Raw genomic sequence first — 22835 nt, forward strand, 5'->3', positions numbered from 1 at the left:
ATCAACTTGTTTTGTGGCATGATCGTTTGTTTCTGCTGTAGTCTCCATGGTTACATCCACAACAGGTTTTTATCAAGAAGATCGTCCAACCCCGTACCCAATGAGCCAAGCTAATACCCCATTAATTTGAACTTGTTTGAGTTAATTAATAGCACGCTATGTTACGTCTAGTTCGTTCAACTTTGTGAGTGGTACGTACGCACAAACACTACATTTTATTACAATTATTAATGGTTTACTTAAATATTACCCAGATTAGACACAGATACTTAGTAATCGTTGTACCGTACGGTAGTTGTACAAGGTACTGCCTCTATATGTAGACGTTCGAACAAATCGAAAAAAATGGCTTATTTTTAGTTTAGTGGGCAACAGAAATAAGCATATTATATTTTCTGGTCTCTCGCCTACTTCGTAAAATGTTGATGTACGTCCCTATTCCTCTTTTAGCACCACTGATTCAGGAATGAGTAGGTCAGAATTAAGTGTATATAATATAGGCCAAGTAAAGTAATTTTCCGACCGCAAGGGGGCGGGCTTCGATATAAATTAAATCTGTCTGTCTGTCTGTATGTATGTGTGTGTGTGTATGTATGTATGTATGTATGTATGTATGTATGTATGTATGTATGTATGTATGTATGTATGTATGTATGTATGTATATGTGTGTATATGTGTGTATGCATGTATGTATGTATGTATGTATGTATACATGTATGTATGTATGTATGTATGTATGTATGTATGTATGTGTATGTGTGTGTATGTATGTATGTATGTATGTATGTATGTATGTATGTATGTATGTATGCATGCATGTGTGTGTATGTATGTATGTATGTGTATGTATGTATGTGTGTGTGTATGTGTGTGTATGTATGTATGTATGTATGTATGTATGTATGTATGTATGTATGTATTTTTGTATGTGTTTCATTGATGTCAACAAATCTGCTCGATCCTTAGTTTGATTAGATAAGCTTACACCCCCCTTCCCTCTCACACATTTCTAACCAATACTGTTGAGTAGTCAGAAAGTCAAGTAGAAACAAACTTTTGTCTGGCTCGGCTCGACTCGGCTTGGCTCGGCTCGGCTCGGCAAAAACCTCACTAAATCATCGGTACGTCTCAAGTATCAGTTAACATTAAAATATACTTGAATTCACTGACATGCATGAGAAAGTATAAGTTATTACTATACCCCGTATGTGATTATGCGACGATCTACTCCCGGGATCTGCTCAAAGGTAATGATAGCTCACGCAAAGGAATGTAGAAATGTCGAGCCAGAGATTATGGCGAGATTATTTGCTCAAATAAAAAATAGATTCTTTTAGTTGAGGAGGGAGGGGGGGGAGGGTTATGGTTTGATCTATTTTAGTTCTCATCCTACAAATCGATTTTACTTAATGGAATCTGCTGTGTACCCCTAGATACAATTTTTTTTAAATGTCGTCAAATCGAGAAATGGAAGCATTCTTGCCATAGTACATGCATGGCACTAAAATACATTAAAGTGTATGTCAATAAAAGAGCATTTTTCTAACTACATACTGGCTTTGTATTCATAGCACTACATATTGCCACTGATTCTGCTGGTTTAAACAATTTCAAATTTTTGCCAATTCAATTAAGTTAGTTAGAAAGGGGGAGGTTAATTAGTCTGAGGGCTAACCAAGAGAATTTAGTTTAGAGTCCTACGTTAATTGGACTATTGATCTCACCCGTATTCAGTGAAACAATTAGAAGTTGAAGCATGCATATGACGTACAATCCTTATCCCAGTACATTCCATCACGTAACATTTTCCTTGGTTACAGGGTTTATTTTTCGTTTTACTTCCCCCTTTGTAGTTTTTTCAGTTTACTTCCTCCTTCGTAGAAAAACCATAATGACGTGTTCGCTTATCTAGTCATTGTATATGGTTTGTCTTCCAACAAAGAACTTTGTTTCAACATGTCAGTTTTTTATTTGTTTTTAGTTTTTTGTTTACATTTATAGTAAACATTAAGCTGATCTTTGATATAAAGGGTTAGTGTGTTTTAAATACATTCTGTCATGTGATACAGTTTTTGGTAAAAATGTATCATGCTGTAAGAAAGCATGCCAAATTATAACTAGCAAACTGGCATGTTTTTTTTGTACTTCCTGCTTTTTTCCCCCTTCTAGACCAAATGTATAATTTTCAATATTGACATTTTCAGGGCATGAAGTCCACGTATTTGCGATATTTGTAATAGATTAAGAGGTTTGTCACAAGGCATGACCAGTTTGTAGCAAATGTACTTGAACATGGGGGGTGGGGGTGGGGTGGGGTGGTGGTTATAATTGCCAACAAGTGAAATAACATTTAGGGAACCGAAAAGTCCAATATGAGGCAACAGTAGTAATATAATTATTTGTATTAAGACCTTCCACTCCATGCATATGTTGTTGTTTTTTGGTTTGTTTCTGTTTTTTTTTTGTTTTTTTTTAATGTTATATGCATATATTATATTACTGTATATGTTTCCCTTGGACCACAAACCCAACTAGTTTGAACAAACTGTTTTTGTGGTCCAGCCAGGTTTAAAATTATATTATTATTTTTTTACTTTTTATTGCCGATGTATTTACTTAACTAATTCCCTTCGCTCACTTGATATGTCAATTTTGTTTTCTTTTCGATTTCTGGCAAATAAATATGTTATGTTATGTTATGTTTATGTTATGTTATGTTATGTTATGTATGCAAGATATGTGTTTTCCCACATCATGTGTGTCATAGCTTTTATAGTGGCCAACTTTTCGGACTTTCATTTTTGGCATTTTGTCCCGTTTATCTTATATACCTTTTCCCGTTGTCTTTTATCAATTTTAGACCCATGAAGAAGGTCTCTGGCGTGAGACCGAAATGTCGGTGTACTATAAATAAAGTGGGATTTTTTTGCGGATCCCTGTCTCATTCTCATGCCAAATTTTGTATTCAGCCAACAGGATAACCCATAGACAATTCTCTGATTCGTCATACTATTCTGTCGTCGATTGTCAAGCCAGATAGCTAAGTCTCTGAGCTAATAGCAACAGGTGTGTGTGTGTGTGTGTGTGTGTGTGTGTGTGTGTGTGTGTGTGTACGTGTGTGTGTGTGTGTGTGTGTGTGTGTGTGTGTGTGTGTGTGTGTGGGTATGTGTGTGTGTGTGTGTGTAGGTGTGCCAATTATTACTTTGATATTGAATACACTGGGAATAGACTCTCTCACAGCCCTTGGAGCTTCGCATAGTTAAAACTTGGGTTGTTTTGTATGTACCGATATTTATCTACTGCATAATTGTACTCGAATATCCCTGTACTGTGCTGTATCACATATAGTGCTAACCTTTCGTTGACGTGTTAGTGCAATGCTCTGTGTTATTAAACGCGTACCTTCGCGGAGCGTCGCACTAACACGTCAACGAAAGGTTAGCCCTATGTTATCGATGAGGGCGCACAGTACAGGGATGATCGAGTAAAACTTATGCATTAGATATATATTGGTACATACTAAACAACCCAAGTTTTAGCTATACGAAGATCCCAGGACTATGAGAGAGTCTAAATACAGAACCGCATGGAGCTAGGCTAGCATGGAAGCATGAAGGACTCATCACATTTGTAATGGACCAACACTGGCAGTTGTGGACATGTAACATAGTATGTAGGGCACTTTATATTAGCAATTAAACAGCTAGTCCCAGTGTGAATAGTTAATCGAGCTCTTGTATTTTGTAAATGTTGTTCCTGTAAATGTTGTTCCTGTGGTTATATTTTAACCACCATAAAAAAAAACCTTTGTAGTTACTCGGACATAAACATTTTTACATACCTTGGGCTGTATAAGTGTGGTCTTGTAACACTGTAAATTATGCATTATATTATATCATGCTACTATGCGCCATTCTGATTGGATAATAACTGTGGTAAAATCCCATTTTACCACGGCTGGCAGTGGTAAAATGGGCCCCTAAACTAGCATATGAATAGTACATACAAGCTGAATGTGTTCGTTCTTATACCAATAAGTTAACACTTCCCCAGAGTAATAAGGTGTGTCAGGTATCCTGTACAATAGTTTGGGTTACAGTAGTCCAAATAATTCCACTGATGACCTTGCGATCGAAAGCAACGATCGATCAGTGGCTGCAACATCACTGATAAGGTACAAGTTCTCCCCATGCAACGAGCCGTCTCAGCGTCCTACTCTCGTTACGCGTTGAATCAAGCAACACCGATTCAACTTTTAACCATCAGTCAAGGTGCGTCAGGATTATTTCGAAACTGTACATTTTCAGGTTCGGTCAATGTTCAATTTGTTACCCATTAAATTAAAGTAGACTGTAACGTCGTGTCTCTGATTTACTGTCTCGCGCTTTCTCCGATTCAACGCCGAGACATCTATTTTTAGCAGTGTACAAGATTGTATTGTTCTTATGAAAATATCCAAACAAAATTGTTACTTTCTTTGACCTCTTGCCCCCTTTTCTTTGTTGCTAGTTTTCAACGCGTTTTCGTTATGTATTATATGATGTAAATAAAGTAATTTATCAATGCAATGCAATGCATTGCAATGCAGTGTATGGTTGTGTTCATGCAGTGTGTGTGGGGGGGCTACATGAACGTATCCACTCATTAAAATATGCTCGTTCCCGACGATCTATTACCGACGATCGTTTTCTGTACGTGCGAATTCGCCTTTTCGGGCATATAAATAACCACAGAATCACATTTAGAAGAAATATACACACATTTTGATATAATATAATAGCAATAACTCCCGCCGAAGGTGGGTATACACTCGAATTTGGTACAATTCACTCCATATAGCACTCGCCATTCGGCTCGTGCTATATGTCGCGAATTGTACCAAAATCTCGTGTATACCCGCCTTCGGCGGGGGTTATTGCTTAATTCTTTATCTATGCACATAAAGGAACAATTATTTCAAGGAAACAATTCAATATACTTTCTCTCCCCCCCCCCCCACCCCAAGGGGCACTAATGCAATGGGTTCTGTCTGTCGGTCTGCGAGTCCGTCCGTCCATAATACGTCCTTTCTCAGACATGCAATATCAAATTTCTTCAAAACCTGGCGACATGTCATATGGGACATCAATCTTATTACAATCCGATGTAGATGTGGGCTTATCGTTCATTGCTATTTTACCTTCGTTATTTTGCCTGAAATGACCTTCGTGGTACATGTTTACGTTTTTATCGATAAAAACGTAAACAACAATATGTTAATGTCTATGAAGTAATTCTAATAAATGTTAACTGTGGTGTATCAAAATTAACTTGTTTACGCTGATACTAGGACAAGCGGGTGATTGACGAAGAGCTAGCCTCATAGATCCAGTACCACTGAGAGGCTGTGATTGCTTACCATTGATAGCAAGTATTTGAATATAGTCAAATAGTCTGATGTAGCGTTATCACTCCCTATCGTGACCAATCAGTTTGAGTGTACATTTACATAATAACTTCATTTGAATATATAGTCAAATACTCTGACGTAGCGTTATCACGCCACATTGTGACCAATCAGTTTGCGTGGAATTTTTCTTGGAATTTTTAAAGTTCAACTTTAGGTTTACGCAATCGATTCAATTTTATTCATTTTTCATGATAATTCGAGTGAGCAAAAATGTATGACATATAATACTGCAAATCATAAATTGTCACTGTACACAAAAACTATTTTTGGTTGAAATTCTACAAAATAATCTTTATTTTGTTGTTGAGGTTAAACTTATGTCTTAAGTACATACCTTTACAATAAAGAGACTTGCTAGTCATGCCGAATTCACAAACATGCCTAGAAGCACATATTTGAGTTGGTGATGTTGTGTCAACAAACAAACACACAGGTAAGTATGATGGATTGTTTTCAGACGCCACTGATTAGCGCTCTTTACCTGATAGCTGACTACTTTGTTATCAGCTGAAATGCAGAGGTCATAGGACAATAGTACGTAAATTAATAAGCTACCAATTGCTAACATTGTGGACTTTGGAACCATTACTGCGTGGTCAGCAACTTTCCTCTGTACCTTCTTTTTTATCCCCGAGTTTTTATCTCGTCACCTACATTTTTACTCTGAGATCGATGACGTTCCAGGTTAACCCTCTTCGTAAACTTTACCTTGACCTCGACAAATGCTTGGGTCAAGATGACGTTAGGACACTCAAAGTTTTATTGCTGGACGAGCAGATTCCAAAACAGGAAAAGGAATCGGCAAAAGACGCCGCCGACATTTTTGTATTGTTGGAAGAGTATGGACTTATATCACGTGACAATCTTGACTTTCTGAAAGAAGTACTAAGAGTTTTGCAGAAATCATTACTTGTTCGCAAAGTTGAAGATTGTGAGCGTCAGCTTGGCATCGTCAGTAAACCGATGGTCGACGACAATGTTCAAGGTTAGAATTAAACTTTTGTTTTATATCTTTGTAAGTTTATTAGCTTTGCTTGAACAATTAAACTTTAACCTTTTATAGTATTATACAATATTAATTTATACAAATATTGTCGTTGATAAAGTGATACCATGCATAGTGCTCAAACACAGGCACTTGTTTCCCAAGATATGTATTAGAATTTTCTATCAAAATACAGTAAAATGTTGATAATATCGATAATATTGACGTGTTTAGCCAATTGTATATGAAAGGGGTAAAATAACACGTGTTTCTGTGATCTCGCAAGTCCACTCACCGAATGTTATAGACTCTATCTCGCGGTGAGCGGACTTGCGCGATCACTGAAACACATGTTACTTTATACCCTTTCATATACAAGTGGGTATATTATCAATATCATCAACATTTTGTTTTTATTCTTATAGAAACATTCCGATACGATCTTGGGAAACAAGTGCCTGTGTGTTAAAATCAAGAATAGTGTACACCGGAATGTTTCTAAACACCCTCCAGAACAGGTTTTGCTATTCAATGACAGTTCATTGAACACTTACAAGCAATGACATGAGAATGTGGCGTGACTTTTCTTAGTTACATTTTAACTATTAACAGAACTTCGTGTACATTCATATAATAAATCAACTTTAAAGCTAGTTGACAGCTTGTCTGTTTTTCAAGTGCTTGTTTGGAGGCGAGTTCATATCTCTGCTGCAATTCTGAACAATACAACCAGTGACAGGCAAGCATGTACAAGCGGCATTTGTAACAAACAGGGAAAGTAAACAAATGAATTGAATTAACAACATCTGGCACAGCATGTTGGAGGTACGGAGAAATGTTATACTATAACCATCATTGATAAGAACTTTTTATGACTTGACCGAAAATGTTCATCATCTTGGTAGATCAAATGATTTACAAAGATTATAACACACAAGCAGTTCAAAGTTTTTAGCAGTAAGTAAAATTTTCGATCTGTCTTGGTCAACATCCTCATCAGAATGACAAATTAAATTCCATAGTTACAGCTGACAATTATGGCTTTTTCCCACGGTATCCTACATTCACACATCATGAAACTCAAGTTCCCTTTACATTCCATGTACCTGTAAAGAAACCATAACTGTTCTTTTCACCCCATACAATGTTTCTGTACTTGATGTGACAAGTATAATTAATCCAACTCATTTGTTTGCTCTCTAGTTTGTTACTAGTTCTGATTATAAATGCTTGCCTGTCACTGGTTGTAATTTGATTTCATACAAAATAAGTAATCAATACTATAGTTCGTATCTTAGTATTAAAAGTAACAAAATGTTGTTCTAATTTTCATCACAGGTTTAAATCCTGGTGACGCGGCTGCAAGCAGCAACCTTAGTTCAACAGCCGTGAGAACTGAGATAGAAAAGGGTATGCAAGGCGCCTTTTACGACAACCAGCCGAGTACCAGTTTACGGCATCACCTTGATAAGCTCAGAATCTGTGAGGGGAGAAACGTGATTAAAAGACTGGCACCTAGAAATCCTTTAAAGCGTAAATATCCCAGTCAACGTAAGTAATCATGTGTCCATTAAATAATGGAAACATGGAAAGACGTGTCACTGGCACCCTTTACTTATTTCCAATCTGAAAATTTATAACTATAAGACGTTTGGGGAAAAAACACTAGGGGAGCCTTCAGTTATATTACAGGGGGGTCAGGAGCACTCGGGCTGTTGCATAAAATATGACCCTCCCCCGCTTTCGCCGTGCTAAAAAGTGACCCTCCCTCAATTTCCTTTCTCTAAAACATGCCCTATCCTGTTAAAATATTTTTTTAAACATGGATTCACTGCTGTCAGACATGGACAAGGACACTAGTCCCAGTGACAATGACTTAATCCCACCGCTGCCACCACGTTGAAAGTTTAAAAGGTATTGGTTATTTCTCAGCTACTACCAACGGAGTGATTTTTGTGAGAAATCTGCACTAATAATTAATACATGTGGTTGGATCTCATTGGCTGAGCTGAAGGCCAGATAATAGAGGGCGTCCTAACAACAATCGTGTTTGGTGATCTACTTCAAACAAATGTCATTCTATTTTCAACCAAGTAATCGAATTAACTACATAACTGTTTACCTGGTTTCCACACATATATACAAATTTCGGATTTTTCAATTTTATAAATCTGATAGCAGAAAAATACTTTATAACTTTCAGGTCCTACTGATGAATCTCCAAAGAAGCGACATAAGCGTACCAGACGAAGCAAATTCTCAACAAAAACGCAAAGGGTTGACGACAGTAATGGTAAGTGTAGTATATACACTTTAAACCTATGGCAGTACTGACTTTACACGAATTAACCACAAATACTGAAAGGGAGATATACTTCAATATTAGATTATGATAGATAACAGTCATATATAATGGCTATATTTTTCGAGTTATGGTGAACGCAAAGGAAACAAATTCATTGTTACTATAATAGGTACACTGATATCGTATGTCTGGAAATGTCATTCAAGTTAAAGTTTAGTGGCCTTTGTCTTGAGCTATTGCAATAAAAGATATTCATTTCTCTAACTAAGTGTTTGGTGACATGTATAAATAGTGTCATGTCAGGACCCAAACACAGTAATTACAAATTCATGACAGACACACGGAATAGTTGGCAATGACTATGTTTGTTCTTACCGATAGGCACTCTATCAAGTTACGTCTGTCTTGATACTATATGTGCTGGTGTTGACAGCAAGTTATGCTGTTGACATTCCGTAGACATAACGTAGCAGACCTTCTTAACCTTAACGAATTCGATATGATACAGTTTTACAATATGCTGAGACAAACAACTTTCCCTCTACCGTGACTTCATTCTATTAGAATGGGAGATGACGTCATTCTATTAGAATGGGAGATGACGTCATTTTCTACGAATAGAAATAGAAATTCAGTAATAATATTGGAGTTTGAAAATGTTAACAGACCACTACTTAATTTACAGATGCCATCTCTGACATTCAACAACTTCTGAAAAAATACTATAAAGATGAGCTGTCGTCCATCAATCCATTGCCATGGTGGGATGGAACTGATGCCCTTAAACTTGACGATATATATACGGAATTAGAGCTACTTACGAAAGGTGGTGGAAACGTACCCTTCACTTGGGAAGAAATCTTCACTGTGGGCGAAGATGGCACCAGAAGACGACGAATCTTAATAGAAGGTGATCCCGGCTATGGGAAATCTACATTTTGTAGACAATTAGCTTATAATTGGACAAAGGGTGACTCTGATAGTCTCAAAAATATAAAGTTTTTATTTTTTCTGGGGTTGGACAAACTTTGTGAATATCACTCAAGCAACCCAACCCATGATATGATAGACGCTATCAATTATTTGCTCTTTGGAGATCAGATAAATGATAGGACCAAAGCTGAATTGAGAGAATTTCTTGCAAGCCGCCAATCAGAAATATGTTTTATTTTCGATGGACTCGATGAGGTCAATATTGACGATTTACCAAGGTATTTTAGAAACATGACAGAGCTAGGGCACAGAGATTTGTATCACAGTGTAGTTATTGTTACGTCTCGTAAAATACGAGATAAAAACCCCAAACATAGATATGATACACAGTTATCGATCAAAGGTTTCAGTGAAAATAAGGCAAATGAGTTTGTTAGGAAACATGTTAAAGCCTTGGGCATTGAAACTTCGGTCGATGAATTCTTTGAACAACTGAATACTTCAGAAAACAGAGAACATCTATACCATTTGATGAAGACTCCTTTAAACACTTTACTAATATGTGATATTTGGGTGCAACAAAGTGGTCAGTTTCCCAAAACGACGACTGATCTGTACTTACAAATTGCTGAGTTAATCAAACAGAGGTATCTAAATAATGAAAATCTAATTATTGATATCAAAGATATGAGACACCATGAAGATTTACTCTACCTTGCTGAATTGTCGTACAACAAGTTAGTCACTGAAGGATACAATAAGCCCTTTAGTCACAAAGAAATCGCAAACAACCACACATTATTGAAATTAGGGTTTTTGACAAAAACGCAGCACCCGAAATCTTCGGCAAAACCTACTTATGGATTTTTCCATTTTACATTTCTCGAATTCTTTGCTGCCATGTATGTTGCAAAAAATTGCTTCGACGACCCGACTAAATTTTCAGATATATTGAAACCATTAGAATGTCATTCTCAGACGTTAGTCTTTATAGCAGGTTTATTGAGGGACGAGGTCGCTCAAATGTTTAAAGAAATACTAGAGTTTGAGGAGGTGTCGTCCAGAGGATTTCACGTGTCATTAGATTTATTACATGAAAGTGGTAGTGATCAACAAGACGAAACTTTAGGTTACTGTGCTGCAATATTCCCAGCTCATCTCTTCGTTGACATAAATGAGAGCACAACAGTAAAACAACTGAGGGGAACGACATCTGTCCTAAAGCACCCTGGTGTACGTACGGAAACACTTCGTGTGTTTCTGGCATCCTTTAGTCGTGAAGTTGTGGATTTGACTGGCGAACTGATTAGGAGTGCCATTACTAATGCCAGTCAGGAAATAACAATAGAATTAGTTATTGAATATGATTCTAAGTTAGACAGTGATAATAACTTAGCACACATGGGATCTATCTTACAATCTTGCAAGTTAAGTAAGTTTACATTTATAGATCGGTCTGACTACACCAAGATGACAAGTATCAATTATTGCAAACACACCGACTGTATATTTAAACCGTCGACTTCTGTTATTGCCGACTCCATCAACTACACGTTGTCTCCCATAAGTTCAGAGTTCATGGGCCATGTTTCTAATTTTGTAGAAACACACCAATTCAAAGTAATTCCCCACATTAAATTCGAGAAACGATATTGGAGAGATGAACTCATCACGAAAATTGAAACCTCATGTCGTAATTTTTCATTCTTAGGAAGTGTGACTGATTTCTACGAGTATTTTCCAAATTTCAATGCGATGTTACAACACAATCATTCAATCGACGATGAAAGAATGAAAGTTGTTGTATTACGGGGATTTGACGGAATATTATCGTACGAAGATGTTGTCCCACACGGCCGTGAATTTGTTACCGTACTAGCTGTATGGTCTAATGCACATCTTAAAGATATTTCATTGAATTTGGATCAACCGAGTGGTGCTGACGTAGAAGTAGTTGAGAACACACTTACTGTCATAGGAGGTCAGGAGACAGCAGAAGTATCTTTAAATATAACGTATGGTAATGATGAAATGCCTTATAAAACACTAGTAAAGCTATTCAACAGCTTACTGTCTTATAAAGTGCACGAAATTGCAATCATACCTTGGCCTTTTAAAATACCAAAGTGTATTTATCACGACCTTGTGGAAATCGTCACATCAATGTTAGCTGTTAATGTTCATAATGTCTCGTGCGTATTTCCGTGTATTGAGACGAAATTCATCGAATGTATTTGTAAAGGGCTTCAAGGACAAACATCACTAAAGTCCGCAGAGATCAGTTTGCATGACCGTAATGACGAGAAACAACAGACGTCGGAAGAAGTCAACATGTCTATCGAGGCAAGAGTCGGAAAGGTGACATTTTGGGTAGACGTGAACAAGTTTGACTGGAAGGTTGACGAACTTCCAAATCTATTCAAATCTTATTTATCGCTTGACGACGCTAAAATCGACTTCAAAATTAACATCAGGTATAAGAGTCACGGAGACACGTATTCGGATGTTACTGATCTACTGACAACATTACAGCCATATGAAATCAACGAATTTACTTTTGAAAAAGTATTTCCCCCGAGACCAAACGTTTTGAAAACCTTCCTTACTGAAATCGGGAAAGTTGTGTCTACCGTTAATGCACGCAAGGCCATTTACAAATTTCCCTTCCTTGAATTTGGGATCATAGAAATTATTTTCAAATATCTACAAGGACAAAGTTCATTTCATCCAGCTAAGATTGACGTTAATCGGGGTGAAATAAATCAACAGTCGTGTGAACATTCAGAAAAAGATGCTAATGTAAGTGTTGAGTTATGTCTACAACTGAATAAGGTGGACTCTCACATTAACAATGACATGTGTGAGCTAATTAAGTATACATCGTCAACTGTGGACGAGAACACCAAGGTAGATATCAAAATCACGCGGAATTTGAAACGAGACAATTTCATGACAGAAGTTGACGAGATTTGCGAGAAATTCCACTTTGTAGAAGATGTTGCCGTGGAAATCATAAATAACTCTTTCTACGGTGAAATGGCCAAAAATGACCAATGTTCTCGTATCATGAATACAATCGAAGGTTTAGAAAGAGCGAAAATTGTTAAATTGACGTATACAAAATTTCCGGTGATCGACTACGAGTTTACGATATCGGTGCTCTTAAAGCTGCAACGTCAACAGTTGCTAAAGCGCATAGACATCGAATTCAATGAACATGCCGAATGTGACTTCATTGGGGACGTAGTACAACATCTGACTATGTATAAATTAACAAAGATGACCAAAGAATGGTTCGACGAGAATACTCTATTTTCCTTGACAACCATTGACTCCAAAGTCGAACATCAACTTACAAACATGACTATATCTTGTCGTGTGAAATATCCCATAATAGTTGATATATTAAGTCACTGTGACAGTTTACAGGAATGCGTAGTTGACCTTGGGGCAGATATCACGTGGCAACAGAAAATCAACATGTGTAAATCTTTAAGGAATAACTTCCACATGAAAACAATCAAGCTGGTTAATTTTTCAGAAGATGACATGAATGTAGATATATTTGAAGAGCTAGTAAACAGTATTCTTTACTTTGAAAATCTTGAACAGTTGTCTGTAGACTGGGAAAGTGTTATTAGCAACAGCCAAGTACAAGCACTATGGCAAAAACTATTCAGTAAACCATCGTTAAAGGTATTTGAGGGGTATCTTGATGGCAATTGTAATTTTAATGACAGTGAAATACTTCTAGGGCTATTGGAAGCAGATGCAAATAGGAAAAGCCAACTCACATTGGATATCAGTTATGATACAAATAACACACCAAATGTCAACATTTTACTGGAGAATGGTTTTACCGTCGATGAAAGTTACTGTCGGGTAAGAAGTGGAAAGATGTGTTTGAAAGGCAAAACCACTACAGTTATAATAAAATGGGAGTGGTGAATTATATATTCATAATTATATATTCATAATTATATATTCATAATCAATTAACCTTAAAATACAGAAATTGTCGATCGCGACTTCTGTTGTCATGTTTATTTTGCAAGCGTACAGTGGTAAAACTAGATGTGAGCTCAGTGTAGCACATAAGTCTTATTGAGATTTGCTTTGACTAAATGGCAAGAATATATGTGCATGTGATGTGTTATAAAATATTGCCTAGCATCCTTCGAGCACAAGTAGACGTCATATTACCCTCGTGCTGTTATGTATCAATTATATTTCCCTCTACTTTTAGTCTCGGGAAATGGTTGCTAAACTAGCCTTCGTGGTAGTAGATGTTTACTAGTGTCCTCATAACCAGGTAATTAAAAGTGTATAATATTCAATAACAGATGTTCTTACCAGTGACTTCAACTTTTAGGTATGGATATATTTTCAAGAAAAGCAGTTCTATGTGAACATACAGGTTTATTATCAAATAGTATTTACAATGTGCTCATTGATTTCATAATATATTACTGTCACCTCTTCAAGGAAAGTGCCTTTTAGCTTTTGAAAATAAGATTGTACAATATGTTAACATTTTGCTAATATGTTTGCAAAGAATTTATTTTATACTAAACAGAAATGTATATTTTGTATTTGGGAAGAGATGCATTAAAAGTAGTTAGCAAAAGTTTTCATCACATTTATGTGTACTTTCATGAATGTGTGTGTGTGTGTATGAATACATGTATGGCATTTGAAATCAGTTGGTGCACACAAGAGATATGAGGGTGAATTCACACACGAACAGACAGATGGAACTCAATGTAATAACCCCCTCCTGGCAGTGCCTGTTGGGGCTAACAATGACTCTCTAGAACCCATGGCTTATGAAAATGACTTCATTTCCTAGAGTGGCACTCCATTGAGGAAACAAACTAACTTTTTATTCTTATTTTGCGAGTTTATTACTAAAGATGGTTTTATTTACAAATTCAATATTACAGTTCAGTTCATTCCAAGATGAATACATTGTAACTTTCTACACTATTATTCAAAATTTTACAGCTTAAATAAGTTCATGAAAATTTAATGCAAAAATATATATACATACATGTAAATGACAGACACAAGTAAGATGTACAGAGACAAGTGTTTCTTTGGTAATCAACAATGTTGCAATATATTGACCTGAAAGTGCGTTATTTCACTTCTGGTACATGTGGTATGGATACTAGTATACATCAGTCACATTATTTAAACATATAGATATTATTCATCAACATTTTTCTTCCTTCAGACTAGTCTCGGGTACCCAGACTCTTCAATGAGACCACCCTGACGAGAGTCTGGGAAACTACGTTTCAACTACCCCGCGTGGGAGTAACACAGTACATTTCTTCCAAGTCATAATAAATAGGTTAACAAGCTTGAGAAGTGATAACTTGTTGCAAAAGTATGCCTAAATCCTTTAGCCTACAATGTTTGACATGAAATATTCTCCAGCATGCACTGCTCTAGAAGCTACTTCCTGTGCACGCGAGTTGAACTCTCCTTTCCCCAGACTCTTGCTAGGGGAGGTCTCGCAGGCAGAGCCCCCCAACGGTGAGAGTCAGGGTAACTGAGACTACGTTCAGACAAGGAAAACATGATTAAGATAAGTGGTCTTGTCACTATGAGTAAAAGATGAGTCTTGACAAAATCCTTACACCACAAGTATATTCCCAGTTATTAAACTAAAGAAAAAATTATTGGAAAATGATATAGCCATACCTGCACAAGAGTGCATGGTGAAAATAATGGTACAACTTTTACAGAAATTTAATAATTTGGATAAACATATGTATTAATAACAGAATCCTATGCCATGTGACTGCCAGTGTGGGTATTCTGGTATTTGCACTCATGCTTGGCAGTGTTTTCTGCTTTATGAGGAACATTGGCACGCAGTACTACCACTGAGAACAATGCAAACACTCATACAAATACCCCAAGTACACCACCGCACTTGCACTCAAGTGTCATGGGCTTCTGTTATAGAATGGACAGTCTCCATTATTTTGTCTGTGATCAAAAAAGCTTAATACTTTCACTAAGTTTATATCTTTTTAAAAACCTTTGCAATTCCTTTTTTTTTGAGCTAGATTGTCACAATGAACTAAAACGTTACAATTTCAGAATGTAGAAAACACAAGATAGAAACAATCATAAAACACAATCATATATGTACATTTTTACATAAACTGATGAACGAGTCTACCCAGTATATTAATTAGAATAAAAACAATATAAAATTAATGTAAATGGAATAAAAAATAAAATAATTACAAAATACAAATGAATCAAAATTAAAAGAAAATGAATTTAACAAAAGTAATTGACAGAATTGTGTACATGGAAGATCATTTTCTACAACCACTTTGCATATTTAAGTTAAAATACCTATTTTCTTGGCGGGGTATATTGGTAAAATCTACCTGCGTAACTCCCCAGTTAGTTCACCAGAATTCCCTACCAAAATTACGATTCGTGTATACACAGTATGAAAATCAAAGCAAACTTTATCAAATTTACTGCTTTCTTTTTGAAGAGTTTCAAAACCCTATCAAAGACATAGACAGTGAGATATGTCGTGTCTTTCCGCCCTCAAAGGCCTCCTCACACATGGAATGAATGACCGATGTACTGATGAGGGCGCCCTGTCACGGCGTACCTTGGTACCTTACTACCAAAGATACTAATATATCTGAAATGGTTCATAACACTCACTTTGAAATACCAATTATTGGTACTGCATTCCAACAGTACTGCTATTACAAAATTCAAAATGTACATTTACTGAAAAACAAAACATTGAAGACATCCACACATAATAATGACGTAAATGCAATCCATACTTATTTTACTGACTGTTTACAAAGCCCTTTCTGGATTATCAGAAAGATGAAACAAAGAAACAAGAAATATGAGATTAACTAAAAACAAAATTATATAAATTTGCTAAATCAAAATCAAAATTTCAGTTTAAAGAAATTGTACATGTATATGTAATCCATAATGAAACTTCAAATACACATTATATAAACTGACACTCAGTTCCAGCCTAAGTGTTTGGGGTGACAGTTTACAGGATAACACAGCGGCTAGCTTCATTGTCATCGTATTGCTCTTCATGATCATCAGACGCTAGTTTAGGAATGCCATCTAGTTCGTGTAAGTACGGTAATGTCTGGAACACCCTGTAAACAAAATGTTATAGTTTTAATTGACTGTTTATTATCAGGACAAGAACAGTACTTTCAAGATTCATACATACACTACAGGAAAGTCTTGCAAGTTATATCATTCTCATCAGATTTGCAGGATTCTCCAAAGTTGGAATGGAGGATGTTGTCCATGCTGCAACAAGACTTTGATATGTCGATAAAGTAGGATGTGCCCTCAGGGTCAATTATCCTTGAAAATAAAAAAAGTTTTTCAATTCTTTCAAATCTTTGCCATGTTCCTATTTCTTTTGAAATAATATTAAAGCGATATTAGGGGTTCATCATTTTCTTTTCAAGGAAATCAAAAGTATTTTATTTTTCCACAAAGTTAGTACTGACAGCATTCAGTGTGTGATTGTTCTGAATTTCAGAATATTATCATATCATTTTGACCTCTATTTAGATACATAGTGTGGTGACCCTTCATTTTTCCCATGTTTTTAAATGAGTGGGTTGACATTTTAAACAAAATTAACAGAAAAAGATTACTTACGAGGTACATTCTACATTACAAATCAACCATTCACTCAATGGTTATCTCAGTTATGATCTGAATAGCTTGGTTTTTGTCCTTACCTGTATCGATAGTTAGTGGTAAAGACAACTGGATTTCTTCTTAAATCTAGTGACTCTAGGGGTACCCTCTTGTTAAGGACACTCAACCCATCAAGTGTATCAATATGATTATCAGCCAAGTTCAATTCCAGTAATTCTGGGAACTTTGGAAGTTTCTGTTAAATAAGTGAAAACACTGTTATTATAACATGGTTACAAGCATTGCTTCATCTGTTACCTGTCAACACACAGATCAATTGAAATCAAAAAGTAATAATTTCAAAAATAGGTTTATCTGAGAGCCAGTCATATTTTGAATGACCTGTGTGTCTGTTTATGTTTGTGTGTATCCCCCTGTTTTACAATACAGCATTTTCCTGACCTCTGTATTACCTATGTACATCTGGGTATTGACTGGTGGCACACAAAAACATATTCAATATGAATTAGAAGTTTTGATCTCTTCAATCAAATCTTAGCTCACTTTGAGAGCAAATAAAAGTGTAAATCTTTGTTCTTGGAAGAGATAATGTGGAAATTAGGAACTTATCAGTTGGATGTCATGTTTCCAATTCGATGAAAATTTATTCAAAAACGACACATGACATACTAGTCATGAAAGTAAACTATTATGTAAATTCAGTTGTTTGCTATTCTTAGCTTAAGCCCATACTTTTAGGAGTGTAATGAGTGAAAGTGCAGCCAAAACTACTGCAAGCATGAATGCAAATAGCCCTGAGTACCTACACTGGAACTCACATGTCATGGGGTTCTGTTATTAGTTTTACATGTTTATCTGAAATGGCAAAATTTCATAAAAATCATAGTGTGAGATCACGTGATTTCATGTGTAGCGAAGGATTGAATCCTCATTTGCATATCATTTGCATGCCAGTATGCAATCATTTTTTCGGTATTGAACTGCAATGAAAATACCACTAATATGTGCATGCACCAATGTAAGTAATCTCTGGTACATATATGTAAATAAAAAGACCTTATCTAGGATATTAGAGAACTGACTTACTTTGAAATGATCTATGTAATTCATACATAGTGTCAGATGTGTCAATCTGTGAAAAGAAAGCAACATATTGTCACAAAAAAAGAGAAAAATTTGTTTTCTTGATTATTGTGTCACTTAAATGCAGTATTTGGTAAGGTAAATAAGTTGGCAAAATCTACTCGAGTTCACTTTACAGGGTCAACCCCCTCCCCAAATAAAGAAAAAAAAAATCAAAATATATATATATTTTTTTTTTTAAATTAAAATAATTATGGCACAAAGTATGAAATCTATGGGAAGTTTTCCCCCTTTCTGCTTTTTCAATGTTATTGAAACCATAACCTAAAGACTAGGTTATCTGCTGCGACATACTGGCTTGACAGTTGACATTTTCAAGCCTGATAACCAAGTCTTTGGGCCAACAAAACACTGCAACATCATATTTTTACTACGTACACATGAGTCTATGATATGGCTGGACAGATGAAAATGTAACACCTTCTCTTAGTTGACTCTGTAAAACTTTTGCATGCTAATAATATCCGGTATCTTAAAGCCCAACTATCTAGGAATACTAAGTAATGTGCTTACTAAATGCACATCAAAATTCGATGGTACATCATATACAGAAAGATAACACTTTGACTATACCTTGGAAAGGACACAGCATGAATATTGATGAGCGAGTTATCAGCCAGGTTCAGTCTCTCTACACGGATTAACTTCTTGAGAATTCGTACTAAGTTTTCTTTCTGAAATCGATGACCGAGATCTTGATAGGACAGATTCAATTCCTGTAAAGAGAATCAGAAACGTTATATTGTAACCTCTCCTCTTCAAGTTCAATAAAACAAGCGATAGAAGATAAATCTACAGACAAATCTGTAACCATAGAAACAACATCATTACAAAAACATTCTTATAAACATGAACCTGGGATTTCATTTTAGATTGATCCAATTTCTTGGTACTGGTTATATTATTTCTACACAGTAACAATATCTTTTTATTTGTTCTTTATATTTGTTCTTTTTGCCAAAACTTTCAAAAGTTAATAAAGAGTATTTCTGACTAATAAAGCTAGTATTGCTCTTTTTTTTTATTCTCTTCTTAAATAATTTTAAAAAAAAATAAGCGTGTTCTTTTGTGTGAAATAATGAATAATGTGTGATTGAGAAATGGTAGGGGGAACACAAATAACCCATACCCCAGTAGTAATCAGGAAAAATTAAAGAAAGAAACTGGACATATTCCTTCACAAAACTAAACATGAATAACAAACTCAAATCATTTGAATGTGAGATTGTAAAAAATCTCCTAATACACTGGTTCCAGTCTAAATAGCGTATACCTCAACGATTATAAACACCCATAGTATTTTACCTTTGATCAGTCAGAGAAAGACATGGATGGCACTACATAACAATTATTGTTGCTATGGCAACTATTTAATTCATATATCTACTTACTGTGCAGTTTTCCCAGCTTTCAAAATTGTTCATGTAATCAATCTTATCCCTGCCCTTCCTGGAATGATGTATCTTACTTCCTTCTTCATCCCGTACTGTGTACAACACTTTTTCTTTCTTCTCTGGACACTTCCTAACTCTGGGACAGTTCAATTCATTGCCTTTGATGTCATTGGCTCTGAGGTCATGCCAGACAGAGTGTCTGAACTTGTTGGACGGTAACTGGTGGTGTGAAAACAATAATACAAATAATACTACTTTAAGCAATCAGTAAACTATGAAAGACAGAGACGATCTGTTATCGTTGCAAACGGCAGATTACTTACTTACACGGTTTTGCACCTAGGTATCTTAATCAGTTGCTAACCCAACGTAGCTCCAGCCGTGCTTTACGTGTACGCAGTAACTCACAGAATGAAATTTACTTACACCAACCACTCAGCAATACTGCTTATTATGGTGACAGAGCATTCTCAATTTGTGCCCCACACTTGTGGAATGCTCTGCCATCGTGTCTGCAGAGTGTCGCTACATTCCAGGCATTTAAATCAGGTCTTAAGACCTATTTCTTCAATAAGACTTTTGCTTGATTCTGTTTTTGTACTCATGTTTCTGTGCTTTGTATTTAGTGCATTGTGATAGTTTTATGAAATGCGCTATATAAGAAAATTAGATTAGATTAGATTAGATTAGATTAGATTAGACTGTACAAGTGGGTAGCCTCTTTGTTGCAGTTGGTAAGCAGTAACAATAACATTACATCTACCTGAGTTCATAAGGTATTTCACTGGGTTACCTACCAAAATTAAGTGTAGTACATTGGGTGGAAAGCTTTGCAAATTTTACCAGATTTCTGTCCATTGTTACCAGGATTCCTAGGCCTTAGCAAAAATACTGGTGGATGAATGTGATGCCTTATTTATGTCGCCATAGCCACCAAATAATTAAGAATGAGGTCGAATGTGAGACTTTTGAGGAAAGCTTGCCAAAAGAAATGATATGATGGAAATATACAGGAGAAATGATGTTGCCTCGGTGTTGCTCTCATGGGACATGATGTTTGTGACACAAAGATAGACATAATTCAACTCGAGACGAACAATAACAGAGACACAACACACAGCAGGATTCTTTACCCAATCACATTGAAAAGTGATAAGCAATGCTATTTTTGTTACAGTGCATTAGAAACAGGCTTCTAATGAAAACATTACACATGGACTTGATGATTTTAATGGCTGCATTTGTTTACTTTCCAACTGATAATCAACCAGCGTATATCTACATCCCTACTGTGTGTAGCACATCTAGAATTGTTTCTTTTGCATTTGAAGTTGTCTAAAGTGTGTGTACAAAATATCGTGTCCCATAAAGTGAATCACCAAAGCTACTTCATTTCTCCTGTAAAAGATCACAACTTACATGTAAAGCATCATGCCTTTTATGAGGGGCCCTCTGGGGTTGGTTTGATACCATGGATGGTACAAGGACACTTGACCCATTGTCAGTCAGAGACAACTTAGTGTTACTATCACTGCAAAGAAAAAATATATACATTGAAAATGAACTTTTGAAATACTGCACATGTATCGGAAACACACAACTTTTTTTAAATTTTGCCTAAGGCCAAATTAAATAAATTTGTTTTTTCCGGTTACCCGACCCCACCTAGTTTTTCACGCCGACCCTAAACTTTTTTTTACATATTCAAGAAATATAATAATAAAATTGCAAAAATCGTGAAGTCTCGTAAGAAATAGTGGGTGCAGAAACTGACATCAACTTAAAAAGACAATATAAAAATATTCTTCCAATCTGTAATGGCTGTACATCTGATAGGAAGAAATAAACAACACAGAGACCATTTGGAAAACAATGGAAAACCTGAACTAGACACTTACACAGATAAAAAAATATAATAAAATAAAATAAAAAATTTACCTTCCCCACCTATTTTAAAATTGAATGTAATCGGAACCACACAATCTTATTTTTTTTACGCCTTACTGGAAACACACAATTTGAAACTACTTTTTTTTATACAATGCAAATGTGTACAATACATGGCAGGCAGACTAACATAACAAGAGAGCCAGACTGGCTATCAATTGCTTCACTGCAGCTCAGGAAAACAGGGTAAACAAAGATGAAATGGATAAAAAATAAACTCATAATATACCTATTGTCTTACAAAATGCTACGGGTGTTACTTCTAGTAGGGTTTCAACATAAACAAACATAGTATTCACCAATTTGTCTATATACCACGTAAGCAAGCTGTATTTTCTTTCGGAGACGGTCTCGAAGTTTCAAGGAAAAGACTCCCTGAAAAGGTCTGGTTCCAGAAGTAATTGCCGATGATTAAAAAAACAGGGGTTTCACTTCTACACTTCTTCATTACAAATATATACGGAATGTCTCAATATGTAACAGTACTTGGTGAAAAGCTACAAATATACGAGCAATTAACGTAACTGACAATATAGTGTACACACCTTGTCTCAGAAGCCATGTTTGTTGTGTTATGTTGGCTTCCCTGTTTCTTACGAAGCTCTATACCGTAGGTCACTTCTGGAACTGGAACACTGCAACAGGTGGCTTTCACGTTATGGACGGAATATAAACAACACTATCAAAGCCGGTGAATCTTCCTGATAAGTTTAACTTTTACATTGTCGAACGATTTTACTGTTTAATTCGGTTGGACGTATGTGCAAACCTATGTGTATTTTACCTCTTCGCACTTTACGACTATTTTGCATTGACGTCAGAGAAACAAACAGCGCCCTCTCGAGTTGTACTAAATAAACAAGGATCACCTATTTTTTTCAAATATACATTGGTATAAATATATGTGCTCATTGTTGTGAAGTCTGGTTGTAATTTATGATTAGATAACGTCGTAAATTATATCAATTACACACGATGAA

At 35.8% G+C, this 22835-nt stretch overlaps 1 protein-coding gene across 1 annotated transcript; it reads right to left on the bottom strand.

Moving 5' to 3' along the window:
• Nucleotides 1-14573: 14573 nt before the first annotated feature.
• LOC144451150 (uncharacterized) lies at nucleotides 14574-22647 on the bottom strand. Its single transcript, XM_078141933.1, has 7 exons — nucleotides 22401-22647; nucleotides 21328-21439; nucleotides 19906-20127; nucleotides 19088-19230; nucleotides 18458-18503; nucleotides 17452-17606; nucleotides 14574-16848 (listed from the first exon to the last, which is right to left on the bottom strand). Exons 1-7 carry the CDS (start codon nucleotides 22415-22417, stop codon nucleotides 16734-16736), a joined length of 810 nt encoding a protein of 269 aa, XP_077998059.1. The 5' UTR covers nucleotides 22418-22647; the 3' UTR covers nucleotides 14574-16733.
• Nucleotides 22648-22835: the final 188 nt, after the last annotated feature.

Source organism: Glandiceps talaboti, chromosome 21 (genome assembly GCF_964340395.1).
Source record: "Glandiceps talaboti chromosome 21, keGlaTala1.1, whole genome shotgun sequence".
NCBI lineage: Eukaryota > Metazoa > Hemichordata > Enteropneusta > Spengelidae > Glandiceps > Glandiceps talaboti.

What these genes read in the sequence shown, in the direction of transcription:
- LOC144451150 (XM_078141933.1), bottom strand. An exon ending in AAAGGCATGATGCTTTACAT is followed by an intron (nt 20,128 to 21,327) that starts GTAAGTTGTGAT and finishes TCACACCACCAG; the next exon opens with TTACCGTCCAACAAGTTCAG. An exon ending in CATGCTGTGTCCTTTCCAAG is followed by an intron (nt 18,504 to 19,087) that starts GTATAGTCAAAG and finishes TTCTTTTCACAG; the next exon opens with ATTGACACATCTGACACTAT.